The 19,029-nt window shown below is 49.7% G+C and overlaps 1 protein-coding gene across 1 annotated transcript in view; it reads right to left on the bottom strand.

Moving 5' to 3' along the window:
* The window catches only part of LOC139279330 (keratinocyte differentiation factor 1-like), a 5,506-nt gene extending 3,194 nt beyond the window's left edge, over positions 1-2,312 (bottom strand). Inside the window, exons 1-2 of the mRNA XM_070898451.1 lie at positions 1,217-2,312; positions 693-767 (exon numbers count right to left, since the gene is read on the bottom strand). Coding sequence (XP_070754552.1) covers positions 693-767; positions 1,217-2,312 — 1,171 coding nt within the window. The remainder of the gene's footprint in view (positions 1-692; positions 768-1,216) is intronic.
* Between the last annotated feature and the right edge of the window lie 16,717 nt (positions 2,313-19,029).

The following is a 19,029-nucleotide window of genomic DNA, read 5'->3' on the forward strand; positions in this document are numbered from 1 at the left end:
GGGGGAAAGCGCGCGGGGGGGGGAAAGCGCGCGGGGGGGGGAAAGCGCGCGGGGGGGAAAGCGCGCGCGGGGGGGAAAGCGCGCGCGGGGGGGAAAGAGCGCGCGGGGGGGGAAAGAGCGCGCGGGGGGGAAAGAGCGCGCGGGGGGGAAAGAGCGCGCGCGGGGGGGGAAAGAGCGCGCGGGGGGGAAAGAGCGCGCGGGGGGGGAAAGAGCGCGCGGGGGGGAAAGAGCGCGCGGGGGGGGAAAGAGCGCGCGGGGGGGGAAAGAGCGCGCGGGGGGGGAAAGAGCGCGCGGGGGGGGAAAGAGCGCGCGGGGGGGGAAAGAGCGCGCGGGGGGGGAAAGAGCGCGCGGGGGGGAAAGAGAGCGCGGGGGGGGAAAGAGAGCGCGGGGGGGGGGGAAAAGAGAGCGCGGGGGGGGGGGGGGGGGAGAGAGCGCGGGGGGAGGGGGGGGAAAGAGAGAGCGCGGGGTGGATAACGCGGGGGAATAACAGCACGTAATAAATTATAAAGTGAAAATATGCTGAGTTCCCCCACCCCCCAACAGACGACACAAATGCCCTGCCCTCTGGACAGTGACCGGAAGCCTGGCCCCGGGCTGAGATGAGATCACTCAGCACAGAATGGGGCAATTTCGAGTTTGTCTGCTTCTGCTTCATGGAGCTCAGTTCCGCCACTTCCACATTTGGGAATTACCTGGGGGAGCCGGCGTCTGAAATTGTCTCGCTTTCAAATCGAGCGGATCTTCGACTGAAATCTCCAGGTTGAGTTCTGAACGGAAATATAATCAGAGACCACATTATAATCACAGCACATTCCACAAACTCCACATCTCCCCCCCCACCCGCTCATACACAGTAACCCCCGCATGGTTCAAGGGCACATCCCCAGCCCACAGTGCAGCCCCCCCCCCCCACACAGTCCCCCCTTCCCCCTCACCCCTCCCCCCCCGCCCAAAGCACATTCCCTTCCCCCTCCCCCACAGAAAAACCCCAGCCCACAGTGTAGCCCCCCCCCCCCACAGTTCCCCCTCACCTCACCCCCCCCCGCCAAAGCACATTCCCCTCCCCCACAGCACATTCCCAGCCCACAGTGCAGCCCCCCCCCCCCCACAGTCCCCCATTCCCCTCACCCCCCCCTCCCAAAGCACATTCCCCTCCACATGCCCCCCACCCACAGCACATCCCCACCCCACATGCCCCCGCCCCACAGCCCCTCACCTTCACTGGGCAGGACGTTGTCTGTTTGAGGTTTGGGCTCAGTAGAGGTCACACTGAGCAGCCTCTCCTCGCTGAGCTCCTCCTGCCCTCGTTTCTTGTTCCTCTTGGGTTTGCGGGTGCTGATGCGGACGATGCCGGTGACGATGCGACACTCGGCGTCCTTCTCGTTGATCTTGTAGCCTTTGGTGATGCTGTCGATGAGCTCGCTGATCTCACTGCTCTTGCTGATGAAGGTGGTGTCCGACGTGCACTGGGCCAACATGTCGATCTGGTGAATGCTGAACAGCTCCAGCAGCTTCTTGTTGATGTATTCGTCCAGCTCGGCGCTCGACATCGACACGTTCAGCTCGTTGTTCTCCAGGTCCTCCTCCAGGAAGGAGGGGAACTCGTCGGACAGGCGTTTGTTGGAGTTGGGCGACGTGCTGCTGGGGCTGTCGGACTTGTGGGAGTTGCACAGGTTGGAGTCCTTGCGGCACGAGTCTGTGGACAGGCTCCGGCTTTTATAGGCGTCCCAGTTCACCTCCTTGCCGTGCAGCTTGATGTCCGCGTAATTGAAACTGTTGCCCGCCAGGTTGGCCTTCTTGCTGGGGCTGGGCTCGGAGCTCAGGGCGATGCCATGTGTGGGGTTGGCAATGTACCTCAGCGCCTTATTCTCGGCCACCTTGGCATCTGGCGGGGTCTCTGCGGCCCGCCCACACGTGATACAGATGCCGCTGTCTGTCCTGCACACGCCGCAGGTCACCACATAGCACAACGCCGCTTTGAAGGTCTGCCAGGTGACACAGGCGCCCGAGCCACAGGCCTCGCACACACTCGCGTCCTCGGCGCTCTCCGCCGAGCCCGGGATGAACCCGATGTTTTCCGAGTTGTTCCCATTGGAATCTCGGGGGTCGGCTTTGCGGCCGCGGCTCTTGGCCAGCGGCTTGTTGCTGCCTCTCCTCTCGGGCCGTCTGCTCTCCGGCGTCGAGCCTTCGTAAACCTCCAGGCTCAGCGAGTCCACGGAGACGGGCGGCAGGGCCGGAGGCGTCCCGAGCCTGGGCTTGGCCACGGGCCGGTCAGCCTGCTGCGGCGCAGCTTTCCGCCGAGTTCCTTGCATGGCGGAGACTGAAGGACCTGTGGGGGCAAAAGAGAGAGGAGACAGTTCACTCAACGGCCGCGGCACTGCGGAGAGACCGAGGCCTGGAATATTAACAAAATGTGTGTGTGGGGGTTCCAGGGGGGGGGGGGGGTCAGCCCCGGGTGGGGGGTGGGGGGGCACCATATCAACCAGCAGTTGAACTGCTGAACCCAGAGGATGGTCTGTTCCAGATGTGACATGCAGGAATTGTAGAGTGGGGTCAGACTACAGAAGGCAGCTTCTGCCTTTCGGAAACAGTTTCCTATCTGACTGCAAGGCAGGAGGGAGAATTAAAATAGTTTACCAATTTAGAATATAGTGTACCCAGCGCAGATTTCAAAAGGGAAGGTCATGCTTGACCAAGCTGATTTTTAATTCTTTTGAAGAAGTAACAGAGTAGACATGGGTAACCTAGATGATGTAATGGGGCAGAAATTCCAGCTTTTGCGATGCCTTCCCAGTCCGTACACACTCCATACGGACCCGGAAAGGCATTGCAAAAGCCGATTTTCAGCACACAATGCACACACGTTGAAAACCGGCTTTTCTGATCTGTCACGATCCAACGCATCTCGGAAGAGAGGACATTTGCAAGGGCAAGATTGTGGTATTTACTCATTTCTTGCCCAGCAAATGTCCTGAAAACTCTTGCGCCTGATAAAAGCAGACGCAGAACCTACTTTTACAGGCGTAAGAGTTTTAAAATACACAAACATTTAAAAATATTATAAAACACATTTTATTGTTAAAAACCGCCCCCACTACCATAATTTTTTTAAACTTTAAAAAAATCAGAATATATATTTTTTAAATAATACATAAATAACTAATTTAAATTAATAAAAACGTGTTGTATTTTTTCTATTTTTTATTCGTGTTTTGGTGTTGGGGGGGTTCTCATTCATAACTCCTATTTACAGAGGTCCCATTATTATGAGAACATACTTTACCTTGATTGGCTGCCCAGAGCCATGTGACTGCAGCTCCAGCCCTGCACACGTCCTGACGTGCACGCGCTGTGACGCGCAGTCAGTGGAGGCCTCAGGACCGGGAACTCCCCTGGGTGCAGCAGAAACAGGTAAGTGTGCATCTTTAAAAAATTTTTTTTACCTGATTGCCCGCAGGAAGCAGACGACCGGGATTTCTGGGCCAATATATTTGGATTTTCAAAAGGCATTCGAAAAAGGTACCACATAGTAGACTCATGACTAAGAACATGTGTCAGGTCAGACCATGTGTAGTCAGGGAACAAGTAGCAGAATGGATAACAAGCTGGTTACAAAACAGGAGTAGAGGTTAAAGGTAGTTAACTCAGATTGGCAAACGGAGGGCAGTGGTGTTCTGCAAGAATTGGTGCAGGGACCACTATTGTTCACCATTTACAGAAATGTTTGGGTCTCAGAGGAATCGGAAATACAATTTCAAAATTTGAAGACGACATCAAATTGGGAGTGTAGTTAATACAGAGGAGGCCTACGACAAAATACAGGAAGGTATTAATAAACTTGCAGAAGGGGACATACAATTGGCAAATTAACTTAAATATAAATAAGTGTGATGTGGTACATTTTGGTAGGAAGAATAATGCAGCCATATACTGCTTCGAAAATAAATGTCTAAATTGGAGAGAGGAACAGAGGGATCTGAGGCACAGATACACAAATCACAAAGTAGCAACACAGTTTAACAAAGCCATTAAAAAAAGCAAACGACACACTGATGTTCATTTCTAGAGGGATCGAATTGAAAAGAAGAGAAATTATGTTAAATCTGTGTTAGACCCTCATTAGACCACCCTTGGGAGTACTGAGGCAGCATGGTGGGGAGATGTTGGGTGCGGGGAGAAAGAGAGACGGTGGCTGGGCAGGGGTGGTGGGGGAGGAAGAGAGAGAGAGAGAGAGAGGCGGGGGGGGAAGAGAGAGAGAGAGAGAGAGGCGGGGGGGGAAGAGAGAGATAGAGAGAGAGAGGCGGGGGGGAAGAGAGAGATAGAGAGAGAGAGGCGGGGGGGGGAAGAGAGAGAGAGAGAGAGAGAGAGGCGGGGGGGGGAAGAGAGAGAGAGGGGCGGGGGGAAAGAGAGAGAGAGTGAGAGGCGGGGGGAAAGGGAGAGAGAGAGAGAGAGAGGCGGGGGAAAGAGAGAGGGGGCGGGGGAGGAAGAGAGAGAGAGAGGCGGGGGGGGAAGAGAGAGAGAGGCGGGGGGGGAAGAGAGAGGGAGGGGCGGGGGAAAAGAGAGAGAGGCGTGGGGAAAGAGAGAGAGGCGTGGGGAAAGAGAGAGAGGCGTGGGGAAAGAGAGAGAGGCGTGGGGAAAGAGAGAGAGGCGTGGGGAAAGAGAGAGAGGCGTGGGGAAAGAGAGAGAGGCGTGGGGAAAGAGAGAGAGGCGTGGGGAAAGAGAGAGAGGCGTGGGGAAAGAGAGAGAGGCGTGGGGAAAGAGAGAGAGGCGTGGGGAAAGAGAGAGAGGCGTGGGGAAAGAGAGAGAGGCGTGGGGAAAGAGAGAGAGGCGTGGGGAAAGAGAGAGAGGCGTGGGGAAAGAGAGAGAGGCGTGGGGAAAGAGAGAGAGGCGTGGGGAAAGAGAGAGAGGCGTGGGGAAAGAGAGAGAGGCGTGGGGAAAGAGAGAGAGGCGTGGGGAAAGAGAGAGAGGCGTGGGGAAAGAGAGAGAGGCGTGGGGAAAGAGAGAGAGGCGTGGGGAAAGAGAGAGAGGCGTGGGGAAAGAGAGAGAGGCGTGGGGAAAGAGAGAGAGGCGTGGGGAAAGAGAGAGAGGCGTGGGGAAAGAGAGAGAGGCGTGGGGAAAGAGAGAGAGGCGTGGGGAAAGAGAGAGAGGCGTGGGGAAAGAGAGAGAGGCGTGGGGAAAGAGAGAGAGGCGTGGGGAAAGAGAGAGAGGCGTGGGGAAAGAGAGAGAGGCGTGGGGAAAGAGAGAGAGGCGTGGGGAAAGAGAGAGAGGCGTGGGGAAAGAGAGAGAGGCGTGGGGAAAGAGAGAGAGAGAGAGGCGGGGGAAAGAGAGAGAGAGAGGCGGGGGAAAGAGAGAGAGAGAGGCGGGGGGAAAGAGAGAGAGAGAGAGGCGGGGGGAAAGAGAGAGAGAGAGAGGCGGGGGAAAGAGAGAGAGAGAGGCGGGGGGAAAGAGAGAGAGAGAGAGAGAGAGAGGCGGGGGGAAAGAGAGAGAGAGAGAGAGAGAGGCGGGGTGGAAAGAGAGAGAGAGAGAGAGGCGGGGTGGAAAGAGAGAGAGAGAGAGAGAGGCGGGGTGGAAAGAGAGAGAGAGAGAGAGGCGGGGGGAAAGAGAGAGAGAGAGAGAGAGGCGGGGTGGAAAGAGAGAGAGAGAGAGAGAGAGGTGGGGGGAAAGAGAGAAAGAGAGAGAGATGGGGAGAGAGGGGAAGCGGGATTGAGGGAAGATGGATCACGTTCTTCCAACCCGCTTTACACCCACACCCGATTTCTCGGAAGGCTCGGTGCATGTTACAAGGGACATCGTTGGAGTGGATGAAATCCAGAAGTCACAACACTGTCACTATTCATTTCATACCCAAGAATCCTGTGAACAATCCGTGACCCACACACAATGCCGCATCTATGACAAGTGCATGGCTGGAGGAGGCATGCACTTGCACTGGGGTAAGGGTTTTTGGCTGGAACTTGGGAGGCTTTTGCTGGGTTGGTGGAGATCTATCCTCTCTGGCTTCTGGTCAGAATGGATCAAATTGCACTTTGCAGAGTCAGTCAGAACTTCGGCTGGGCGGTTCCAGTTACACATTTGCAGAAAAACCTTTGAGTGTGGCTTATCCTCCAAGGGGACCAATCAGCAATCAGGTCATGTGATAACAGAGAGCCAATCGGTGACAATGCAGCCATTTTGACAGTATAAATAACTGCATCTTATTATAAAAAGGATATAGTGGCACCAGAGAAAGGACAAAAAAGAATGACAATGATTGTACCAGAACTGAAAGGTTAGAACGATCAAAAAAGATCAAACAGGCTGGGGGCTCTTTTCTCTAGAAAAGAGAAGGTTGAGGGGTGACCCAACAGTGTTCTTTAAGATTACGAAAGGGTTTGATAGGGTAGATGTAGAGAAGATGTTTCCACTTGCAGGCAAGACCAGATCTAGGAGCCATAAATATAAGATAGTCACTAATAAATCTGAAAGAATTCAGGAGAAACTTCTTTACGCAGAGAGTGGTTAGAATGTGGAACTCGCTACCACAAGGAGTAATCGAGGCAATAATAGATATATATTTATGAATATATTTAAGGTGGAGATAGACAGATTTTTGAATGATAAGGGAGTCAAGGGTTATAGGGAGTGGGCAGGGAAGTGGAGATAAAGCAGAGATAAGGCCAAGATCAGGTCAGCCATGATCTTATTGAATGGCAGAGCAGGCTCAAGAGGCCATTTGGCCCACTCCTGTTCCTATTCCTTATGTTCTTATGCATTTAAGGGGAGGCTAGATAAACACGAAGGAGAATGTAATACAAGGCTATGCTGATAAAATGAGATAGGATGAGGAGGAAGCTTGTATGGAACATAAATATCTGCATGGATCCATTATGAACGGGTTTTATAGGGTGGACGTAGAGAAGATGGCTATTTCTGCGCTGTACAAACAGTGTAATAAAAGCTAAGTACTGCAGATGCTGGAAATCTGAAATCAAAACAGAAAATGCTGCAAACACTCAACAGATCAGGCGACATCTGTGGAAAGAGAAATGGAGTTAACGTTTCAGGCTGATGACCTTTCATCAGAACTGCAAGAAATGAGAGATTCAGCAGTTTTTACAAAGCCAGGGAAAATGGGGGTTTGAGGAAAGAACAAAGGGGAAGGTCTGTGATAGGGTGGGAGGCAGGACAAAAAGGATAATGGTCCAAGGCAAAAGGGACAAGTAAAGAAACAACAGAGGAGCAGTCAATGGCAACAGCACATGCTGTCCGTGAAAATGGGAGCAGTGGTTATGATTTGAAGTTGTTGAACACAATGTTGAGGTCAGATGGTTGTAAATTGCCTAATCATAAGATGAAGTACTGTTCCTTGAGCTTGTGTGGAGCTTCATTCAAACAGTGTAGAAGGCTGAGGATAGAGATCAGAGCGGAAGGGAGATGGAGAAATAAAATGGCAAGCAACCAGAAGCTCAGGGTCACGCTTGTGAATTGAACAGAAGTGTTCAGCAAAGTGATCACCCACTCTGCGTTTGGTCTCCCCAATGTAGAGGAGGTCACAGATGCCATGGTGAAACTGTGAGAATGGAATAAAGTCCTTCCAGGAAACGGGGTGGGAGGAAGTACAATCAAGATAGCTGTGGGAATCGGCAGGCTTATAGTAGATATTGTAATACTGCATAATTTCCCAGTTGTGCCTGCAGACAAAGCAGCATTTACACACCTGCACTCTGTATACAGAGATTGTTACACACCCGCACAGAGGTACACTGAACGTGTTGTTGTCTCCCAAATCCAAAACCCATCTTTCCTGGAACTCCATGTTTGAATCACTCCGATCAGGTTTCTGCCCCGCCACAGAACCGAAACAACTCTAATCAAAGTCACAGCTGACATCCTATGTGACTGTGTCAAAGGTAAGCTATCCTTCCTCATCCTATTTAACCTGTCGGTAGCCTTTGACACAGTTGACCACACCATCCCCCTCCAACGCCTCTCTACCGTCGACCAGCTGGGTGGGACTGACTCGACTGCTTCCATTCTTATCTAATCATAGCCAGAGAATCACCTGCAATGGCTTCTCTTCCCACTCCATTACCTCTGGTGTCCCCCAAGTATCTATCCTTGGCCCCCTCCGATTTCTTATCTACATGCTTCCCCTTAGCGACATCATCTTAAAACAAAGCATCAGTTTCCACATGTATGTTGACAACACCCAGCTCTACCTCACCACCTCTTCTCTCAAACCCTCCACTGTCTGTAAATTGTCCAACACCTAGTACTGGATGAGCAGAAATTTCCTCCAATTAAATATCAGCAAGACCGAAGCCATTATCTTCGGTCTCCGCTAAAATTCCATACCCTAGCCACCGACTCCATCCCTCTCCCTGGCAACTATCTGAGGCTGAACTAGACTGTTTGCAACCTTGGTGTCATTTGTGTCCCGGAAATGAGCTTCCGACCACATATTACGGCCATATTAAGATCACCTATTTCTACCTCTAGAACATCGCCCCGACCGCCAATGCCTCAACTCATCTGCTGCTGAAACCCTCAGCCATGCCTTTGTTATCTCTAGACTTGACTATTCCAAGTCCTGGCCGGCCACCCACATTCTACCGTCCGTAATCTTGAGGTTATCCAAAGCTCTGTGGTCCTTGTCCTAACTCACAAAGCAACACCTCGATTTTAAAATTCTCATCCTTGTTTTCTCGTCCTTCCATGGCCTCATCCCTCCCTATCTCGGTCATTTCCTCCAGCACAACAAGCCCCCCACCCCGAGATATCAGCACTCCTCCAATTCTGCCCTCGAGCATCACGATTTTAATCGTTCAACTATTGGTGGTCGTGCCTTCAGTTGCCTGGGCCCTAAGATCTGGAATTCCCTCCTTAAACCTCTCTACCTCTCTTTCCTCGCCACCCCCCCCTCCCCACCACCGTAGTGAGACTACTGGAGTGTCCTACCCACCCCTCCCATAATGAGATTGTTGCCGTGTCCCCCACTCTTCCATAATGAGACCCACCAGGACAGAACACTGACCATCAGGTACAGAAATAACCGTCAGCGCCTAGAACAGAGGCAGAAACCCTTAAACTAACTGAGATTCCCAGCAACAAAAAGCAAAGTGCTTAGGTGGACCCCACAACAGGCTCGCCCTCTGCATTGCCACTTTAAGTGACTGGAAACAAACCGGTTCGATGGGGAAAGGAAAATCAGAGCAAAGTGCAGCCGGCACAGCGACAAAATTAAACATCAAATGGCCAGGTTTCTACGGGGGGCCATTCTCCGGAGGGTGGGGGGTGCAAGGGAGGCGGGGCAGCAGGAGGAGAGTGTTTCCTTCACCAATGTGGCTCCGTGATCCCACTGGCAGAATTGCAGACCCCTTTTTATGTGGGTTTACTGTACCAGTGACAATCTGTGGAGAAGTGCCACACCCCAGGCGATGCTCATTGAACAGCAAGGCTCTCTCACTCCCTCAGAGCCCGTCGCTGCTTCATCATTTCACATAGTCACAAATCTTTGAAGGTGGCAGGGCAAGTTGAAAAGGCGGTTAAGGTAGCATGTGGGATATTTGGCTTTGTAAATACAAAAACAAGTAAGTCATGATAAATCTTTATAAATCACTGGTTAGGCCTCAGCTGGATTGACTAAGCTTATATTCAATGGAATTAGAAGATTGAGAGGGAATCTCATAGAAACATATAAAATTCTGACGGGACTGGACAGTTAGATGCAGGAAGAATGTTCCCGATGTTGGGGAAGTCCAGAACCAGGGGTCACAGTCTAAGGATAAGGGGTAAGCCATTTAGGACCGAGATGAGGAGAAATTTCTTCACTCAGAGAGTTGTGAACCTGTGGAATTCTCTACCGCAGAAAGTTGTTGAGGACAGTTCGTTAGATATACTGAAAAGGGAGCTAGATGCGGCCCTTACGGCTAAAGGGATCAAGGGGTATGGAGAGAAAGCAGGAATGGGGTAGAGGTGAATGATCAGCCATGATCATATTGAATGGTGGTGCAGGCTCGAAGGGCCTACTCCTGCACATAATTTCTATGTTTCTAATTCTGGGCACCACACTTTAGGAAGGATGTCAAGGCCTTGGAGAGGGTACACAGGTTTACCAAGATGATACCAGGGATGGGGGACTTCAGTTACATAGAGAGATTGGAGACGCTGGGATTGTTCCCCTTTGAGCAGAGAAGGATAAGGGGAGAACTAATAGAGGTATTCAAAATTATGGGGGTCTTGATGGAACAAGTAGGGAGAAACTGTTTCCTCTGGCAAGTGGGTCAGTAACTAGAGGTCATAGATTAAAATAATTGCTAGAGGGGAAATGAGGAGAACTGTCTTCATAGAGAGGATTGTTAAGATCAGGAACGCACTACCTGAAATGGTGGTGTAAGCAGATTCCATAAGAAATGTCAAAAGGCAATTGGACATGTATTTCAAGAGGACTCATTTGCAGGATTATGGGGAAAAAGCAGGGATGTGGGACAGGTCTTTCAGAGAGCTGGCACAGGCACGATGGGCCGAATGGCCTCCTTCTGTGCTGGAAGATTCTATACCTGCAGGCATGTGTCACTAAACCGGTTTATGATGACTAATGTATGTGCAGTGCATTCTGCTCAAAACTCTAATCCAAGCCCCGGGCGATCGAGGCTGTTACTCAATTTGTTGTTTTACTGACACAAAGATTTGAAAACACAAAGGAAGATCATTCTCACTCTGCAGCGACTCAGTCTTTCTCTCAGCAACTATTTGCATTTCTAGATCACCTTTAACATAGAAAAACGTCTCAAGGCACTTCACAGAGGTGATATTCAGGCAAAACTGGACTCCAAATCAAATAAAGATATTGGGAAGAGCAAAGAGGTAGGTTTTAAGGAGCATCTTAAAAGGAGGAGCGAGAGGCAGAGAGGTCTAGGGAGGAAATTCCCGAGCTTAGTTCCTCGGTAGCTGAGAGCACGGCGGCCAATGGTACAGCAAAGAAAGTCAGGGAAGAGGCCAAAATTGGAAGAGCGCAGAGGTCTCGGAAGGTTGTACGGCTGGAGGAGCTTACAGAGATAAGAACATAAGAAATAAGAGCAGGAGTAGGCCACCTGGCCCCTCGAGCCTGCTCCACCATTTAATAAGATCATGGCTGATCTGATCATGGATTCTGCTCCACTTCCCTGTGTTATATATGTGGACTTGTATTTACTCTGTACAGCCACCAGAGGGCTCATCCCCTGGAGTCCCAAAAAATCCCATAATCCCTTGGGAGCACAGGTATTTAAGGAGGCATCACTGGTTGGAGAGGCACTTTGGAGACCTGCAATAAAAGACTACGGTCACACTTTACTTTGAGCTCAGTGTTCAGTCTGACTCTTTCACCATACACAACAACTGGCGACGAGATACAGATAGAGAACCCAAAGATACAGAGAACAGTGGGCATCCTGTAGAAATTTTCGGAGGGAGATGATTGGGAAACTTTTGTGGAGCGACTCGACCAATACTTCGTGGCCAACGAGCTAGATGGGGAAGAGAGCGCTGCCAAACGAAGGGCGATCCTCCTCACCGTTTGTGGGGCACCAACGTATGGCCTCATGAAGAATCTGCTCACTCCAGCGAACCCCACGGAGAAATCATACAACGATTTGTGCACACTGGTCCGAGAGCATTTGAACCCGAAGGAAAGCGTTTTGATGGCGAGGTACCGGTTCTACACCTACAAAAGGTCTGAAGGCCAGGAAGTGGCGAGTTATGTCGCCGAGCTAAGACGCCTTGCAGGACATTGTGAATTTGAAGGATATTTGGAGCACAAGCTCAGAGACTTTTTTGTACTTGGCATTAGCCACGAAACCATACTTCGCAAGCTTTTGACTGTAGAGACCCCAACCTTGAGTAAGACCATAGCGATAGCCCAGGCGTTCATTGCCACCAGTGACAATACTAAGCAAATCTCTCAGCACACAAGTGCTGCTACAAGTACTGTGAACAAAGTGATGTTGTTTTTGAATCATAACGTATAGAGCAGGTCACACATACCTGCAGCTGCACGTCTGCAGATGACTCACAGTCCACCATCAAAGGTGATGAATGCAAGGCCATTAACACCTTGTTGGCACTGCGGGGGTGATCATCGCTCCCATTCATGCCGATTCAAAGGGTACGTTTGCAAGGCTGTGGAACAATGGGACACCTCCAACGAGTGTGCAGGCAAGCTGCTAAGCCTGTTAAACCTGCAAACCACCATGTTGCAGAGGAGGACAGATCCACGGAGGATCACTACGAACCAGAGCCTCAGATAGAGGAGGCAGAGGTACATGGGGTGCACACATTCACCACGATTTGTCCCCCGATAATGCTGAACGTTGAACTAAATAGATTCCTGGTGTCAATGGAGCCGGACACGCGCGCGAGCCAGTCCACCATGGGCAAAAAGACTTTCGAAAGGTTGTGGTGCAACAAGGCCTCAAGGCCAGTCTTAACTCCAGTTTGCACGAAACTAAGAACTTACACGAAAGAAATGATTCCTATAATCGGCAGTGCTACCGTAAAGGTCTCCTACGATGGAGCGGTGCACAAGCTACCACTCTGGGTGGTACCGGGCGATTGTCCCATGCTGTTCGGCAGGAGCTTGCTGGGAAAGATACGCTGGAACTGGGACGACGTCCGAGCGCTATCGCCCGCTGACGACACTTCGTGTGCCCAGGTCTTAAAAAAATTTCCTTCGCTGTTCGAACCAGGCATCGGGAAATTCCAAGGAGCAAACGTGCAGATCCACCTAATTCCAGGGGCACAACCCATCCATCACAAAGCGAGAGCAGTGATGAAATAAAGAATAGAGATTGAGCTAAACCGGCTGCAAAGAGAGTGCATCATTTCTTTCACCGATCGAGTTCAGCGAGTGGGCCAGTCCTATTGCCCCAGTCCTCAAGGGAGAAGGCACCGTCAGAATCTGTGGCGATTACAAAGTAACTATCAATCTCTATCATTCTCCCTGCAGGACCAATACCCACTACCAAAGGCCGACGACCTCTTTGCAATGCTGGCGGGAGGAAAGACGTTCACGAAGCTGGATCTGACTTCAGCCTACATGATGCAAGAACTGGAGGAATCATCGAAGGCCCTCACCTACATCAACATGCACAAGGGTCTTTTTGTTTATAACAGATACCGTATGGAATCCGATCAGCAGCGGCGATATTCCAGAGAAAGATGGAAAGTTTACTGAAATCGGTCCCGCACACCGTGGTCTTCCAGGACGACATCTTGGTCACAGCTTGAAACACAGTCGAGCACCTGCAGAACCTGGAGGAGGTTCTTAGTCCACTCAACTGCGTGGGGCTCAGGTTAAAACGCTTGAAGTGCATTTTCCTGGTACCTGAAGTGGAGTTCTTGGGAAGGAGGATTGCGGCGGATGGCATCAGACCCACCAACGCGAAGACAGAGGCAATTGAGAACGCACCGAGGTCACAGAACGTGACGGAGCTGCGGTCATTTCTGGGACTCTTGAACTACTTTGGTAACTTCTTAACGGGTCTTAGCACCTGTTAGACCACTGCATGTCTTACTACGGAAAGGTGGTGAATGGGTTTGGGGCAAAAGCCAAGAAAATGCCTTTGTAAAAGCGAGAAAATTGTTATGCTCAAACAAATTGCTTGTGTTGTATGATCCATGTAAGCGTTTGGTACTAGCATGTGATGCGTCATCATATGGCGTCGGGTGTGTATTGCAACAAGCTAATGATTTCGGGAAACTGCAACCGGTTGTTTATGTATCCAGGAGTCTGTCTAAGGCTGAGAGAGCCTACAGCATGATTGAAAAAGAAGCGTTAGTGTGTGTCTATGGGGTAAAAAAAAATACATCAATACTTGTTTGGGCTAAAATTCGAATTGGAAACTGATCATAAGCCACTTATATCCCTGTTTTCCGAGAGTAAAGGGATAAATACCAATGCATCGGCCAGCATCCAGAGATGGGCGCTCACGTTGTCCACATACAACTACGCCATCCGCCATAAGTCAGGCAGAAAACTGCACCGATGCTCTCAGTAGGCTGCCATTGCCAACCACGGGGGTGGAAATGGCACAGCCTGCAGATCTAGCCATGGTTATGGAAGCATTTGAGAGTGAGCAATCACCCGCCAGATCAAAACCTGGACAAGCCAGGACCCCTTATTATCTCTCGTCAAAAGCTGTGCGCTTCACTGGAGCTGGTCCAGTGACCCAGTGGAAATGCAGGGAGAGATAAAGCCGTTCCAGCGGCGCAAAGCTGAAATGTCTATACAGGCAGACTGCCTTCTGTGTGGCAATTGAGTAGTGGTCTCCAAGAAGGGCAGAGACACCTTCATCAATGACCTCCACAGTACCCACCCAGACATCGTAATGATGAAAGCGATAGCCAGATCCCACATGTGGTGGGCCCGGTATCGATGCGGACTTAGATTCCTGCGTGAACAGATGTAATACATACTCGCAATTAAGCAATGTACCCAGGGAGGCGCCGCTAAGTTTATGGTCTTGGCCCTCCAAACCGTGATCTAGGGTACACGTCGACTATGTAGGCCTGTTCTTTGGTAAAATGTTCCTTATGGTTGTAGACGCGTACTCCAAGTGGATTGAATGTGAGATAATGTCGGTTAGCAGGTCCGCTGCCACTACTGAAAGCCTGCGGACCATGTTTGCCAAACACGGCTTACCCGATGTCCTGGTGAGCGACAACAGGCCATGTTTTACCTGTGTTGAGTTCAAAGAATTCATGGCCCGTAACGGGATCAAACATGTCACATCTGCCCCGTTTAAACCAGCGTCCAATGGTCAGGCAGAGAGAGCAGTGGAAACCATCAAGCACGGCTTGAAGAGGGTAACTGAAGGCTCACTGCAGACTCGTCTATCCCGAGTCCTGCTTAGCTACCGCACGAGACCCCACTCACTCACTGGGATCCCACCTGCTGAACTGCTCATGAAAAGAGCACTTAAGACAAGGCTCTCATTAGTTCACCCTGATCTACATGAACAGGTAGAGAGCAGGCGGCTTCAACAAAGTGCATACCATGAGAGCGCAAATGTGTCACGCTAGATTGAAATCAATTATCCTGTATTTGTATTAAATTATGGACAAGGGCCCAAGTGGCTTCCCGGCACTGTCGTGACCAAAGAGGGGAGCAGGGTGTTTCGGGTCAAACTTTCAAATGGACTCATTCACCGGAAACACTTGGACCAAATCAAACTCAGATTCATGGACTATCCTGAGCAACCCACCTTGGACCCTACCTTTTTTGATTCCCCAACATACACACCAGTGGCAACCGGCACCACGGTTGACCACGAAGCAGAATCCATCATCCACAGCAGCCCTGCAGGACCCAACACACCAGGCAGTCCAGCAAGGCCAGCTGCACAGCAGCCCAGCGAGGGCCCAACAAATGATTCAACAACACCAGCTTTCACAACGAGACGTACAACCAGGGCAAGAAGGGCCCCAGATCGACTCACATTGTAAATAGTTACACTATCGACTTTGGGGGCGGGAGGGGTGGGGGCGGCGGGGAGGAGTGTTGTTATATATATATATATGGACTTGTATTTACTCTGTACAGCCACCAGAGGGCTCATCCCCTGGAGTCCCAAGGGATCCCATAATCCCTTGGGAGCACAGGTATTTAAGGAGACTTCACAGATTGAAGAGGCACTCTGAAGACCTGCAATAAAAGACTATGGTTACACTTTACTTTGAGCTCAGTGTTCAGTCTGACTCTTTCTCCATACACAACACCCTGCCCGCTCCCCATAACCCTTTATTCCCTTATCACTCAAAAATCTGTCTATCCCTGCCTTAAATATATTCAATGTCTCAGCCTCCACAGCTCTCTGGGGCAGAGAATTCCATAGATTTACAACCCTCAGAGAAGAAATTCCTCCTCATCTCAGTTTTAAATGGGCGACCCTTTATTCTGAGACTATGTCCCCTAGTTTTAATTTCCCCTATGAGTGGAAATATCCTCTCTGCATCCACCTTGTCGAGCCCCCTCATTATCTTGTATGTTTCGATAAGATCATCTCTCATTCTTCTGAACTCCAATGAGTATAGGCCCAACCTACCTTCATAAGTCAACCCCCTCATCTCCGGAATCAACCAAGTTAACCTTCTCTGAACAGCCTCCAATGCAAGTATATCCTTCCTTAAATACGGAGACCAAAACTATACGCAGTACTCTAGGTGTGGCCTCACCAATACCCTCTACAGTTGTAGCAGGACTTTTATACTCCATCCCCCTTGCAATAAAGGCCAACATTCCATTTGCCTTCCTGATTACTTGCTGTACCTACATGCTAACTTTGTGTGTTTCATGCACAAGGACCCCCAGATCCCTCTGAACATTTTGCCACATTATACTCCATCTGCCAAATTTTTGCCCACTCACTTAGCCTGTCTATACCCTTTGCAGATTTTGTGTGTCGTCACAATTTGCTTTCCCACCCATCTTTGTAACATCAGCAAACTTGGCTACATTACACTCGGTCCCTTCATCCAAGTCATTAATATAGATTGTAAATAGTTGAGGCCCCAGCACCGATCCCTGCGGCACCCCACTAGTTACTGTTTGCCAACCAGAAAATGACCCATTTATCCCGACTCTCTGTTTTCTGTTAGTTAGCCAATCCTCTATCCATGCTAATATATTACTCCCAACCCAGTGAACTTTTATGTTATGCAGTAACCCTTTATGTGACACCTTATCGAATGCCTTCTGGAAATCCAAATACACCACATCCACTGGTTCCCCCTTATCCACCCTACTCGTTACATCCTCAAAGAACTCCAGCAAATTTGTCAAACATGATTTCCCTTTCATAAAACCATGCCAACTCTGCTTAATTGAATTGTCCAAATGTCCCGCTACTGCTTCCTTAATAATGGACTCCAGCATTTTCCCAACGACAGATGTTAGGTCAACTGGTCTATAGTTTCTTGCTTTTTGTCTGCCTCCTTTTTTTAAAAACAGGGGTGTTACCATTTGCGATTTTCCAATCCGCTGGGACCTCCCCAGTATCCAGGGAATTTTGGTAGATTACAACCAATGTATCCACTATCTCTACAGCCACCTCTCTCAAGACCCTAGGATGTAAGCCATCAGGGAACTTTTCTGCCTTTAGTCCCATTATTTTCCTGAGAACTACTTCATTAGTGATAGTATTAAGTTCCTCCCTCTCTATAGCCCCTTGATTATCCACTATTCGGATGTTTTTAATGTTCTACCATGAAGGTCGATACAAATATTTGTTCAATGTCTCTGCCATTTTCCTGTTCCCCATTATTAATTCCCCAGTCTCATCCTCTAGGGGACCAACATTTACTTTTGCCACTCTTTTCCTTTTTATGTACCTGTAGAAACTCTTACTGTTTTTATATTTCGTGCTAGTTTACTTTCATAATCTATCCTCCCTCTATTTTTAAAGTCATTCTTTGCTGGCTTTTAAAGTTTCCCAATCCTCTGGCCTCCCGCTGGTCTTGGCCATATTGTATGCCCTTGTTTTCAATTTGATACCATTCTTTATTTCCTTAGTTAGCCACGGATGGTTATCCCTTCTCTCACAGCCTTTCCTTCTCATTGGGATATATTTTTGTTGCGAGTTATGAAATATCTCCTTAAATGTCTGCCACTGCTCATCAACCGTCCCACACTTTAATCAATTTTCCCAGTCCACTTTAGCCAACTCTGCCTTCATACCTTTGTAGTCTCCTTTATTTAAGCTTAGGACACTAGTTTGAGAACCAACTTTCTCACCCTCGAACTGAATTTCAAATTCAACCATGTTATGTTCACTCATCCCTAGAGGATTCTTTATTTATAAAATCATTTGTTAATCCTATCTCATTACGCAGTACCAGATCTAAGATAGCCTGCTCCCTGGTTTGTACCGCAACGTACTGTTCAAGGAAACTGTCCCAGATACACTCTATGAACTCTTCCTCAAGGCTACCCGGGTCAATTTGCTTTGTCCAATCAATATGAAGATTTAAATCGCCCATGATTATTGCTGTTCCTTTATTACAAGCCTCCATTATTAGGGAGGGGCGAGATTTGAAAACAAGGATGAGAACTTTAAAATCGAGGCATTGCCAATGTAGGTCAGCAAGCACAGGAGTGGTGGGAGAATGGGACCAAGTGCAAGTTAGGATATGAGCGGCAGAGTTTTGGATCAGCTGAAGTTTACGGAGGGTGGAAGGTGAGAGGCCTGCCAGGAGAGCATTGGAACAGTCGAGTGTGGATGAAACAAAGGCATGGATGAAGGAGGTGGCAGAGATGTAGAATGAGACAGCAGGAAGGCAGAATGAAATGGCATCAGCTTACCCCATGAAGTTGACCCCATGTCGAACCAGGCGAGGACAGTTCCACTGAACTGGTCGATGGAGGAAAGGATGAGGAGGGATAGTTTATCATGGTAACTGTCACCTAGGTTACCATTTGTGACTTTGATGAGGGCCGGTTCAGTGTTGCGGCAGTGCCGGAAACGTGATTGGAGCAATTCAAACGTTAGAGTGAGGAAAAAATAAGCATAGATTCAAAGACTTGAGAGGAAAGTGAGGTTGGAGAAGGAGCAGTAGTTTGAAAGGATAGAGGGGTCAAGGGCAATGTTCCCTTTTTTTTGGGGGGGGGGGGGTGCGGCCCATTCAAAATACCATGCATGCGCGGTTTTTCCTATTTAAAAGCTGGCTGCGTGGGAGCTGCAGAGCTCTGCGCGGCTGCGCAGTTTAAAGGGAACGTTGGTCAAGGTTTTGTTTGGATGAGAGATGTGACAGCAGATTTGATGGAAGGGTGACGGTATTCGAGGAGTGGGAAACGTTCATACCGTCAGCTAGCTTGGGAATGAGGAAGGGAAGTTGGTTTCATGGACAAGCTGAGCTCAGAGAGGGCATGAGGGGAGCTAGGAGAGAAACTAGAGAAAGATGCAAGTTCAGGGCTGGGGCAGGAAGGAACCTTTGGAGATGTTTGGCCTGGTGGGCTAGGGGAAGGGAGTGAAGTGGCAGAGGCTGGACTCACATAGTCCTGAGCTCTTTGCGCTT

The sequence above is a fragment of the Pristiophorus japonicus genome, chromosome 14 (assembly GCF_044704955.1).
Source record: "Pristiophorus japonicus isolate sPriJap1 chromosome 14, sPriJap1.hap1, whole genome shotgun sequence".
Lineage (NCBI taxonomy): Eukaryota > Metazoa > Chordata > Chondrichthyes > Pristiophoridae > Pristiophorus > Pristiophorus japonicus.